General features: G+C 42.1%; 1 protein-coding gene across 1 annotated transcript in view; it reads left to right on the forward strand.

Moving 5' to 3' along the window:
• The window catches only part of brsk2a (BR serine/threonine kinase 2a), a 157,630-nt gene that overhangs the window by 122,485 nt on the left and 21,403 nt on the right, over positions 1–13,742 (forward strand). The window contains exons 6-9 of the mRNA XM_084554413.1: positions 4,760–4,793; positions 4,896–4,964; positions 6,446–6,592; positions 12,311–12,342. Coding sequence (XP_084410539.1) covers positions 4,760–4,793; positions 4,896–4,964; positions 6,446–6,592; positions 12,311–12,342 — 282 coding nt within the window. The remainder of the gene's footprint in view (positions 1–4,759; positions 4,794–4,895; positions 4,965–6,445; positions 6,593–12,310; positions 12,343–13,742) is intronic.

Below are 13,742 nucleotides of genomic sequence, written 5' to 3' on the forward strand. Positions count from 1 at the left end.
GCCAGGGCCACGGCCACGCATTACTGCTCTCCATCTCCTCACATCTCACGCCGTTTTATGATCTAACAGTCACAACCGCACCAGGCCTATCAATCCAACGAAATCGCTTGCAGGAAAAGTCACTTTCAAAGTGGGACTGGCTGCATTCAAAAGATGAGCAAAGTTTTTTCTTTTTCATTTAAGTGTGGTGAACAGTGTGCTGGGTCATACAAAAAAGATGATGGTTTACTTTGAGGTTAAGGGTTCATAAACCCAAATGACAGCATGGATTCACTTTGATCAGCATGCTCAGCCAATCATGATAGCTGCATCCGCATCGTTTGTATTCACTGGTGCTTTATCTTATTAGACAAAGTAAAACAGTAGTAAAATAGTTCAGGTAGTAAGGTTTCAATGGGTATAGTTCACCAGTTGAACAGCTGATATTCTGATTGTGTTTCCTTAGTTATATTTGTAGATAACAAGCATATCTAAAAAGTAATGGACAAAACAAATTAGATTTATGTTTCTGAAACTTTGCCTTTGTCCATAAAAGTAATCTGAGACAGCTGTAATGTTTTCCCTCTTGTAATGTTTATGTCTTGGAAAGAATATTTGCTTCATCGTTACTCATGTCACTCCGTGCAGAACTAGGAGATAGAGGAGCCCTGTGACATCTGTCCATGGCTCAAATTGATTCTGTCCTGATTAAACATCCAAATCAGCTGAAATCACACACACTTGCATACACACATGCGCACACAGCACACGCGAGGCTTAGTTCTTCCCTGACCTCTGAGACCCTTTGTCCTCTGCTTGTTTGGTTGTCTCTCTGTCTCTCTCTGACTCCCTCCCTTCACATTATACACACGCACTGTCGTTTCAGTACGTGCACGCACACACACACACATGCATCCATTAGAAGCCGTTACATAAGTTTTTCAGCAGCAGCACACTGCCTAAGCTCTAATGAATCATCAGTAGAGACTGAGACAACTAAAAGCAGTGTGCGAAGCATTCTGTAAGGCAGATGTGCAGAGTTGAGTCATTCTGCAGTCAAGATGACCACAGTGAAGTGTTTGCATTTCCTAGAAAGGCTATATGCAATACGTCTTACTCAGCAGTATCCTCTAGACCAGCTCTATCCATATTTGATCTCATTCTGTTGCCACTTTGAGCAGTTCTGCTATCTGATCCAGGTGCAGTACATCTGCTTAGTCCCCCGTGTACATTTACAAAGTGCTGAAGGTACATGTTGCAGATGGGAACGTAGAGGTGTCTCACACATAGCTAAACAAAGTTGTTATTTTTTTTTATTCCACTCTCAGCTCCATCATCGTAACCTCGTCTGATGGCATGCATGCCCTTTGGAAATGTGCGGGCACTGTTTGTGTTCGCGTGTCTTCATGCCGGTGACGTGCGCCATACGATGTATGCGAGGTTATTGATAATTCATGCTCTTCTGGCTGTCCCAGCTTTAAGTGTAGATATGACACTTTTTAATTAAACACATTTATCTGCCCCCCCTCCCCTCACCATGCAGCAGCCTGACACAAATGTATTCCATTTGCCACGGGTAGTGGAGCTGAGTGAAGATGAGACTTTCCCCAGGTAGAAAATGAGGAGCCTTGGAGCACATGCATAAATACATGCACACATACGCGTGTGCAAAAGAGCAAAGACATTGACAAACGCTTATGAAATGCAAGTACACCTTTCTCTGTCTCCACAAGCCCAACTGTGAGTTTATCAGTATTAAATAACAATAGGTCTGTTGAGAACAAATTATCTTGTATGCTGTGATGGAGCTGCACAAATTTAGTTAAGAAATAAATTATTTTCATGAAGATGAGCTGCACAATCGGCAGAACAACTGTTGTTTGTGATACTTTCTTCATAGACTGTGGCCAATATTTTGTATAATGCAGGGACATCGTAATCTTATGGTAAACTCAAATGTGTTTGAACTCGTGGTTCCAGAGATCTTTCTGCAGTATAATCGAGCACTGACAGGATCTTCAGTTGAGATAAAAACAGAATTTCATGCATCATCTCATCTCCCCTAATGTTGGAAAAGCTACACAATGCGTACTATTACTTACTGACCTCAGAGAAAGGACAAATCCTGTTATTTATGTTATTACAGTTATTTATGTGATGTTAGTGGTGATAAGTTGAGAGTAAATGAGCTTTAACAAACGGCAGGGAAAGACTGATGTTATGTCAAACCACGCTCAACTGTTTTCAAAAGGCAACATATTTCACTCTGTCAGAGGGAACTGGCTTTTATTTATCATTAATGTCTCAATAGTCTGGACTTTTGGTGCGACAGGCAAGGATTTTATTTTTTATTTTTTGGAAGTGCACCTTGCTTTGTGCACTTGCAAACTGTTCCCACAAAGTTGGGAGCATGGAATTGTCCAAAATCTCTTGGTATGCTGAAGCGTTCAGAGTTCCTTTCACTGGAACTAAGTGGCCGAGCCCAGCTCCTAAAAAACAACCCCACACCATAATCCCCCCTCCACCGAACTTCACACTTGGCACAGTGCAGTCAGACAAGTACTGTTCTCCTGGCAACCGCCAAACCCAGATTCGTCCATTAGACACATCTGACACATTACATTGCACTTGGTGATGTATGGCTTGGATACAGCTGCTGGGCCTTGGAAACCCATTCCATGAAGCTCTCTACACACTGTTCTTTAGCTAATCTGAACACATGAAGTTTGGAGGTCTGCAGCGATTAAATCTGCAGAAAGTTGGCAACCTCTGTGCACTATGTGCCTCAGGATCTGCTGACCCTGCTCTGTCATTTTACATGGCCTGTCACTTCGATGCTGAGTTGCTGTCGTTCCCAGTCGCTTCCGTGGAATATTTAGCATCGAGGAAGTTTCACGACTGGACTTGTTGCACAGGTGGCATCCTATCACAGCACCACGCTGGAATTCACTGAGCTCCTGAGAGCGACCCATTCTTTCACTAATGATTGTAGAAGCAGTCTGCATGCCTAGGTGCTTGATTTTATACATCTGTGGCCATGGAAGTGATTGGAACACCTGAATTAATTATTTGGATGGGTGAGTGAGGGAATACTTTCGGCTGCATTCTTCAGAGACATGCTACACCCTCTGATTTTCATTTTCTCTGGTTGTGGAGTAGGACTCATACTGCAGCAGGATGCTGACCCCGAACACACACGAAAGCTTTCAAAAACAAACAGTTTGAAAACCAGGGAGAGCTGACTGTCCTAACCCCATTGAACATTTATGGAGCTCTTGAAGAGAGAGAAATCCAAACATTCCTGATATCACAGGAAGCTTTTTGTCAGACTATGCTTTTATAACAGGGGTTGTAAGGTCTATGCAGCTCGAGTTCGTCTGTTCTTAAACAAAAAAAGATGAACTCAAGGATGATTTAAATGTTGTATATATTTTTTGTGTTCAATTTTAGCAAATACATGGACTCTTGCACTCCACTGCATTTGTTTTCTGCATAGCTGACTATATGAATATGTATATGAATGTTTAAATGAATATAAATGAGAAACAGGAGTATGTAAATGATTAAAAGCTGATATTACAACTGTTTTTTCCAAGTTTTATTAAACAAATGTGTCCCAAAAAGATGAGAAAGAAGGTTTAATAAGCATATATTCCAGGTGTTGTGACTTTTTGATTTAATTTAGTGTTCTGCTCTTAACTAATTCAGCTGAAACTAAAACCTTCCATTCCAGTCTGTACCTGGCCCAAACAAAAGCGCTCGCAAATAAGGAGCTTACATTCATGCTGGTTTCATCTGTGGTTTGTGTGTTGAGGAGCTCATGAGGCATAACTAGTGCAAATCTAAGGCTTGTTTTTTTTTTTTGTTTTTTTTATTTGTATTCCTCGCTCATCTGCATAATGCACTATGACATTTGCAATCAGGAGGCACGCATTTGCATCGGCTCTCATTTGAACTTCTCCCCCATGACACGATGGCAGTGTTTGTTATTGGCCGGTATTTTGACAGTCTGGGGGAGCCGGGCCGTCGGGGATGGTATTCATGAGTACACAAGACAAAACCCGAACTAATGGGTGCCATGTTTACAGACTAGATAGTCCCTCATTAGAGCTAGATAGGCTGTATTAGATTGAGTAGAGGTGGAAGACGTATCTCACCAGACCGTGAGGTTTGGGGACAAGGGTGATTTTTTTTTTTTTTTTGTTTTTTTGTTTTTTTGAGAAGCTGTGAAATTAGCAAGTTGTTTGAGCTAGTTGATTGATATAAAGCATGCATTATTACCCCATTATTCCAAGATAATAAATTTGAAAAACTGTCTGAGAAGTCACTCCTCTCCTGAACTCATTCATAGCCCCTGGCTTATAGAGCAGCCTTTGCTGGGTTGCTCCATAAATCTTCATATGATATTGATGTGTCCATCTAGCCATTGGCTTTACTGTCGGTCCATCCAGAGGCTGTAAAGATTAGTGGGTCTGCTCACCGTCTGCTGTGAGGGGATGCCCTTGAGTGAGCAAGCAGGAGGACATCCAAACCCCCTCAGGATATTTAAGCTCCTGAAACACATCTTGATCTATGCTCACTGGAGACATTTACTGTCCGTTTAAATTATTCTTTTGGCATTTTCAGACAGTGATGTACGCCTGTTTAACATTTGCTGCGTCACGATTGTATAACTTACTTAGTAGTACAAGTCCTGAAATAACCTAGATTTATTTTTGTCTCTTTATTTCCTCCCTGATTCATTCACTCTGTGCGTCTTGTGTCTTGTTTTCCCCAACAGATCTCCCCACTACGCATGTCCAGAGGTCATCAGGGTAAGTTGTTATTCACTGATTCGCAATGTTCTTTTCACTGCGACGGGCATACTTTTAATAGCCTGGTTTCAAACCTGCCTAACAAACTGTGTCACACTTTAGGGAGAGAAGTATGACGGGAGGAAAGCAGACGTCTGGAGCTGCGGGGTCATTCTGTTTGCTCTGTTGGTGGTGAGTGTCAGCTTGTTCTTTGTGACTGATGTGTAGTTTAAAATGATCTATAGAAGTATGGCAATTTGATGGTCCACTTTCTCTTTATGCTCACCAGTTTATCTAGTCTTTGTGCTAGGTTTAATGGATCAATAATAGAAAGTAGGTGACCCTTGAGAAAGGACAGTGGTGACTTCAATGGAGTGAGAAGACAGTATGAGCCCGAATCAATCCCAGAACCCTCACAAACATAAACTCAGGTGTCAGCGAGTTAAATACGAAACGCTTAGAAGGTCTGGTAGCAGGTGGTTACACCCTCGAGCTAACGCGTCTCGCGCAACCGAAAATCAGAGAATAGAAGCATCTTTTTATTCATTATCCTGTATCCCAAACGATGCTGTATCCATAATCACGTCTTTTTCTCCCGCTACATTATGTCTGTGATTCCCCAGCCGTGCAGCCCCTGAAGCTTTGTTTCAGCTGCGCTGTAGTTTCCACACACACTCCTGTTCTGTTCATGAATAATTCATGAAGTAAAACTAAAAGAAGAGAGCCCAAAATAAATACCAATGCTGACAGGGCAGCTTTTGGCCACAGGCCCTGTGTATTTGTCTTTGTTTTTGCTTCTTTCCCCTCACGCCGTCTGTCTCGTACATCTGTGTGTGTGTGTGCGTGTACTTGTTTTAAGGACAGTCATTTTCATACTCGTGTTGTATAAATCTCATAGTTTTTTTTTACTATTATCTCCATCATGGCCATACTTTTCATGCTCCGAACCAAAGTTTTTCTTCCGCCGACGTTTGACTGAAGATGAGTACTGTCTTTCTCCTGTTTTTTTTTTTCTTCTTGCTGTCTAGCTGTGAGATAACCATTTGTCTGATTGCGGGAGACACGCATACTCCCCATCAGTTAGGCTGCGCTCAGATCATCTGTTATACAAGCCTACCCTCCTTTTTTTCCCCCCTACCTCCACATCTCTCAACCCTTCTTCCTGTCTTTCTCACCCTTTTTTTCCTCTTTCTCTCCCCCTCCATCTTCTCTTCTGATGGAGGTTGCCATTCATCAAACAGCCACATCTGTGAGGTGTCAGCACACACTCTGATAAATGACTCTGATGAGAGAATGCTAAATGATTAAGGTAAATGAGAAATCTGGGTAATTATTAGAAAAGCGCTGTTTATTATTTAATTTGCACCGCTGGTGAGAGAGAGAGAGAGAGAGTGCTCTAAACGGAGAGATGAACAAGTTGAGAACGCAATCTTTTTCTTTAAGTCGTGCAGGATCAAGAATCAAAATGTGGTTGTTGCTTTGGTTGAGCCCCGTCTTAATCTTTTTCTTTTTCGCTTTCGGTCGGGTGACGGCTTTTCTTCTGTTATAATGCTGCTGTGCATCAAGTGCAAGTTCTTTCTTCTCTACTTACTACTTTTTTTTCTTTCTTTTTTCTTTGCTCCTACATCTGCCATCTGCAATTCCCTTTTTTTGACTCTGCCTCTGTTCTCCAGGGAGCCTTGCCGTTTGATGACGACAACCTAAGGAATCTTTTGGAGAAGGTGAAATTGGGAGTGTTTCACATGCCACACTTCATCCCTCCAGACTGTCAGAACCTTCTCCGTGGCATGATTGAAGTGGACGCCGCCAAAAGACTAACGGTCAGTTCGGTGAACTCAGCAGCATTCAATTCAAGTTTAGTTTCAGTGGGTTTACTTGTTTCAATTTAATATTTTAGAAAATCACAAAAGCAACTAACTTCTCTGATAGTCAAGTAGACATCTCAATCTCAGTAAACATCCTCCTTATGCTTGTTTGACCAAATTTAAGACTTTTCCTGTATATTTTTATAGCTTTTTATTTCTGTTTACTAAAACTTTATCCCACACATGGTTGTCAGTTTAGTTTTAGACATCTATGATAAACCTGTAGAGCACTACTCTACATAAAAGTGCTCAATATTGCTTGCACTTTGTTATGCACAGTATATACGCGCTCAGTGACGCAAAACACACCTGAATTAAAACCCTGTGCAAAGATGGTAGACCCGTTAGAAATTTAGGTTCTCAGCTACCAGAGAAGCTGATCAGTCGTAATCATTCTGCAGTGTGACAATGAGCCCAGACACACGGCCACAGTCATTAAGACTTATCTTCAGGGAGAAGGGGAATGGTAACTTTTGCAACAGATAGTACGACCCCACAGAGTCTGATCGCAGCTTCAGAGTCTGTTTGGGGTCACATGAGAAAAACGAATCAGCCGAAGTCCATCAAATGATTCTCCAAGACGCTTGGAACAACCTCTTAACTATTAAAGAGCGGACATAATAAATATAAGATAGATATAGTTGTCCTCCTGTAAACTGGATTGTTCCTTTCCATTTTCTTTGGTGCACAGTACTGTGTATCTGCATTAGATATTCCCTGTTCATGGTCCACAACCAGCAGATGCTTCATTATTATGTTGTAAAAGCAGCAAGTTATATTTAGGTGCAATCCGAGAAAGCATGAAACTTAATAACAATACTCCAAGGAGAGAAAAAGATGGCAGATACATGCTTAAACTTAAATGTCTAGTACCAGCTCAGCGCTGCCAAGGCAGCCATTGTGTCTTTTCATTCACTGTTTTCCAAATGTGTTTGCCTCATCCCCGATTCTGTTTGAGTTCTTCCTCAAGTACATTGTGTGAATTCAGGGGAGAACTGTTGTTTGTGTGCTTTCCCCCTGCACTGTTTCGGGAACTCATCGCAATGCCGGTCCCTTTCTACACAGTAACTGATCACCTTGGCAAGGCGGCTGGAGGAGAGAGCAAGAACAGAGAGATAGGAACAACAGAGAGACAGGATGAGAGAGACAGGGAGAGGGAGAGGTGGACAAAGGGAAATGTAAATAATGAAAGTGGTCAGGGATCTCAGAAAGTACATACTTCACAAAGAGATGGTGCTGCCCTTTGTACCCTGCATTTCACATTCAGACAGTGCACACAGTTTCTGTATTTGCAGGCAGTAACTTGCTTGCAATACAATACAAGGTTCACACTTTCACACACATCCTCTCTACGCACCGCAGGTATATCTGTGAATCAGTGCAGCAAACCTTTACACACGTGCCTGTAAGCTAATGTGTTGACACCAGCCTTGGCGAATGTTGCTGCTCCATTTCCCCATGCCTTAACTTATCTTTCACAGTGTCAGAATGACTAAGAGTAAAGCAACACAAATGTGAAAGACCAAAAAAAAAGAATAAATAAAACATTAGAAACAAAGGGATGCTGATTTGCAGGAGAACTGACATCCTTAAGGTGGAGCCCTTCAGATAAGCAGCAGTGTTGAAACGTGAACCGGAGAGATCAAGCCTTTTTATTATGCTGCATGCACTCCGGATGTTTTATTTTTCCATTCTCTCAGCGTGACGAGGACAGGTCACCCTGAGATTCCCTAGATACGTGCACCAGCCTCCAGCAATGTCCTCCACAAAGGGTTACACACAGACCAAGCTGCTGGGAGAGAATATGCTACCTGTCTGCTCCCCTCTCTAACATGAGGACTCCAACCAGAGCTCTGGGGATGTGTTGTAACCTCACAGAATCTCAAATGGCCTCGTTAGATTGAGCGTTCTTGGAGTTTAATGGCGACTGCCCAGTTGGAGATGAGACAAGTGCGCCCAAGAGTGTGTATACCTGTCTCAGGAATGACACCATAAGGGAACACGACAATCTTTTACTTGGGATTATTTTGCATAATAATGTTGATGGTACTTTGTTGAATTAAACCGACAAGGTAATCAGACCATAACTACTGCCTGTGCCAGTATGTCTATTGTCACCATCTGTTAATTAGATTTTGCTAGTAGATGTACACATGCACACAAAGCCAAGGCCCCTTCAGAGTCTGAGTGGGAGGGCACGTACCCGAGCTTAAGGGGCTTAGCCCAAGAAAAGCTATTCTCTTCATTTCCTGTCTGTGAAGTCGGAGGCCCCTGGAGGCAACCGGGCCAGCCACCTCAGCACAATCATCTCATCTTCACTATTCAAACGAACGCAGACAACCTGAAATGATCTGTGTCCTCATGACACCTGGCTAACGAAGAGGATTAGGGAGCTTATCATATTAAAGAGCAGTTCATCACAGGCAGATGATATCCTAATGGGGATGTTATAGATTAAGTACACAGTTGTGCGGAATGAAAATAAAGAAAGTGTTTTTTGCTTTATATTGTGCGTCTTTGTCATCTAGCATTTAGCACATCCAGAAATTACACTAATAGCTAATGACAAGTGCACTGAAACTATTTGTTTCAGTCTTTTGACTCCAGCGTGACCTTTTTGAAGCCTTCCATTAACCAGTCTTGGCATGCGTCGTCTCTGAATCTTTTTATTCCTCTTCCTAAAATAGGGCACAAAAGACCTTTCTGTTGCTTCTCATTCATCTTCTTCTTTACACAGAGATCAGTAACTACAGAAAAAAGTTTCTGTTTCTGAGAAAAAAAAAGTGTTTAAAGCTTAAATGCTCCAGACAAACTGAGTTAGAGAAAAATACGCTGATCAGCCGCAACATCAGAACCGCTGACAGGTGTAGAGAACAACTCTGACTATTGTGTAATAATTGCGTCTGTCAAAGGATGAGATATATTAGGCGGCAAGGAAACAGTCAGTTGCTGGAGTTTATGTGTGTAGGGCAAACACAAAGATCTGAGCAACTTCGACAAAGGCCAAATTGTGATGGCTGGACAGCTGCTCTCTTTTCTGTCTCTACCCGGCCGGCCTTAGGCAGATGGGTCCCTCCACATGAGCTGGGTTCTGCTCAAGGTTTCTTCCTGTTAAAAGGGAGTTTTTCCTTGCCGCCATCGCCTTCAGGCTTGCTCTGGGGGTTTCAGGCCGGGTTTCACACCGGATGTTGTAAAGCGTCTTGAGACAATTTGTTATTGACGCTTAATGAATAAAACTGAATTGAATTGAATAGGTCAGAGCATCTCCAAAGCGTTGGTCAGATAGGGTTTTTCTAGAATGCGGTGGTTAGTACCTACCATAAGTGGTCCAAAGATACTGGTATCTAAGCCAAGGATGCCCAAGGTACATTGACGAGCCTCAAGCCTGGCCGTTGTACAATTTGCTAAAAAACCTTGATAACCCTATGATAGCAAGTATTGGTCCACACAGTTGATTGCTGTGGGTGGTGTTGTTCATCTCAGCCCTTTCCACCACAAAAATTCACCTTCAGTGGATGCGTGAGCTTCGGAGCTGATCCTTGGAGCGAAGGAAGACAGACATGGCCTGGACTGATAAATCATTTTCCTTTACATCGTGTAGACAGCTTGGTGTCTGTGCCTCATCTCCCAGGGGATGGGATGGCTGTAGGCTGCAAAGGTGGAAAGAAGTCAAGCCAGTAAAGGCAGTGTGATGCTCTGCCTAATGGTCTGCAGGAAAACCCTGGCCCCTGAAATTCTGGTGGATGTTATTTTAAAACCTAGGGATAGGTTTTTTTTTTTTTTCATGGCAATAACATCTTTTCATAGCGGTGGCCTCTTTTATCAGGACAATACACCATGTACCCCTGAAACAATATTTCAGGGATGGTTTGAAGAACATAATGAGAAAGTGTTGACTTGGCCTATCAATCCCCAGCTCTCAATCTAGTTGTTGTTGGACGTGCTGAAAAACTCTGTGAAGTTCCCACCTCGCAATTTACAGAACTTTTGACTATTAGCATTCAATATTGTGTGCATAGCTTGAATTGATTAATGCATCAACCTCATAACTACAAATCTAGATGTCCGCTCATACACACCTAGCCTGTCCAGTACTACAGCAGTATTCCCTCTGCCTGAAAGCAGCTGGAATTGGTAGTGACACATTTAGAGACTGATTGATGTGATTCACTTCAAACCACATCTTTCACTTTCATGTGCGTGATACCAGTCTCCTGCCCCCAGGCCTTCAATAAAAGCCGGACAGAGTAGGTCACCCACTGGCCTGTATCTGACAGGCGGGGTGTCTCCGTCAATACCATGACCTCTGTAGAATCAGACAGGAGTCACCTATAGTCAGTAGCCACAGTCTCCCTGGCTCTGTGTTTGCACCTAATCGTACATGAAGGCATTCATCAGTGCTAAAGAGCAAAGGTAGATGCTCTGGGATGGTAGGAACATCGAGACATTGATAGAGACACATACACAAGAGCTATGCCTCTGAATAAGTGACTTTAATTAGAGCTGCTATGTGTTTCTCCTGTGGCTCCACAACAACAGCATGAGCAAATTAAAAAGTCCCAGCAGTGACATTGATCCCATTTGCTTCTGTGGACAGTTGAAACACTCCGAGTTCTTCCAGCAGACATCTTCCTTTGTCGCCCTTTTGCTCTGTCCTTTTCCGCTTTCCCATTTTGGCCGTGTTGACAGTGCTGATGACAAAGTGGCCACATTAAGATTGTCATGACAAGAGCAGTACTGAGAAAGCGAGTGTTTGTGAGTAAGAGAGATGGGAAGAGAATGAGAATGGAAGGGTCCCTTTAGACCGGAGGGCTTTGGCGGGGTCAGCAGCGTGTGTGCGGGAGATAATATTCTCTGTTTATAGCTCGGCTGTATCACCTCTACCAACCGCAGCCCAACACCCACCGCCACCCCTTTTCCCAAATACCAGACTTACAGTGTTAACAGTATAAAATAGACATAAAAAAAGGAAAGAAATGACAGAGGGCAGAAGCAGAGGTTTATAGTACTATATTATCTTCCTCTATATCTCAAACAATAACAATATCAAACATTAAGAAAGGCTGCCAAATATTACAACATTTTCTTGTAGACCCCCTGATTGTGTGTCTGGTCTTCTCCAACTTGATATGGTACATGATTTCCCTAATCCAATGACTGTATTTTGGAGTTGTTGTGTCTTTTCATTTCAACAATATCAGTCTCCTAGCTAGCAGAGAGCAGAAAGCCAACACAGTTCTTTCCCACATCTCAAGATGGGAGCCCATCTGGGCTACACCAAAAAGCGCAATGAAAGGAGATGGCGCAAGCCCTTTCCCAAAAATCGTAGAATCGATCACAACTGGGGTCTATGTCAGCTTTGATCTTAGAAAGTCTTAACTTTAGACCAGTGCAGTTCATTTAAATCTGTCTCATTTGCAGTATTTCATATATTGTGGCAGTATATGATATTTGAAGACATTATTATTTACTTACCTGTATATGGTGTATTTCTTTTAAGAAATAAAGTATAAGCTCAGGGTTTACTGAAGCCATACTTGTTCTTTGCAATAACCATCATCCATAAAGATCATGTTTCCTTTGAATATTTTAATCACCAAAAAGTTGATAAAATGATTCCAGTCAATTCATTGTTCGTGTACTGACTTGCTCTGTCTTTCATGTTTTTTACAGTTAGAACAGATCCAGAAGCACACATGGTACATGTAAGTATACCTCTGTCTTTTCATTATTTGTGCACCCCCCTCTTACTCAGTCCTTCTCCTCTCTTAGACCGTTCTGCTGGGGTTACAGACCTGAGGGGAGCTACCACATGAAAAATGACTTTGAGTTTCAGCTATGTTCACGAGAGTACATTTAAGCAGGGCACGACTCCACTCTCGGGGATATGTGGGGGTAAATTGGCAGCGCGTGAAAGAGGATGTGCAGCATATGGTCAGCTGAACGACGAGCGGGGCAGAGGGAGCAAGCACGGACGTAGCGGACATTGAACCCCCCTAACCTCAGCGTGCCCGTCGTTTAACATTAATATCAGTGTCCTCACCTTTTCTAAGCTAATATAAATCTTTTGAGAGAATTTGTGGAGTGACTTTGTAAAGATGTCCATTCAAATGGAGAAAAGCGAGAGAGATAATTCCTTTAAAGATAAATGCATTAATAGAATATTACAATTGGGTCCAGTTTTTTGAAGCTTATAGAGTCGTGGGAAAATATGAATTCATGCCCTGGGAATTGAGTTGTTTTTTTTTGACATATTTGGACGAGCAAAGATTAGATCTCTTTTGAAACATTGAACAACACCACAATGAAAATAATAGTCTTTTATGGTGAAAGCACTGCACTTGGCCTTAGAGGCTAGTATATACAACTTTAGCAGAAATAACTTCTCGTACTGTACCGTCCACCAGGCTTTCACATTGTCTCGCTGAAATTTGAACCACTTGTCAATGCAAAATTATTATATCTTCCAAATGTTAAAAAGGTTTTCTTGTGTCTTCTGCCAATTTCTGTTATCGCCTGTGATGTTTTGATTCAAATCTGGGCATTTAGGCCATTCCATAACCCTTTAAATACTTCTTTTTGAGCCGTTCCCTGGTGAATTTATTGTCGTGTTTAGGGTTAATATCTTGTTGAACAGTTCGCTTCTGGTTCAACTTCAACATTTTGATCAGATGGCATCACATTATTTTCAAGCTCAATGATGTGATCTACACTATATTGAATTAGTGACTGCAACGTTCCCAGCCCATTAGGCAGCCAAGCAACCCCAAACTGCAATATTTCTACCTCCATGCTTGACGGCTTGATGGTTTTCTCCTGAAAAGGTGTCTTTGTTCTGTGTCAAACAGGCACAAGCAGTTTTATTTATTTATTTATTTATTTTTTCACAGTGGAATGATTTATTTCAAGTTATTTGGGGATCTTGCCAGAAATCCCTTGCCAAACTCATAGTGGTCAACAACCGTTTTGTTTTGTTGTGGTTTTTTCTGAAGGCTTTACAGAGCTATTTAGATCTTGGCATGATGACAGTACACACTTCTCAACAAGAAAAACACCAGACCCTACATGTCTGATGTTTAAATAAGACCGTCTCCGTCTGTTGCTC

The sequence above is a fragment of the Chelon labrosus genome (assembly GCF_963514085.1).
Source record: "Chelon labrosus genome assembly, chromosome: 11".
NCBI classification, from domain to species: Eukaryota; Metazoa; Chordata; class Actinopteri; order Mugiliformes; family Mugilidae; genus Chelon; species Chelon labrosus.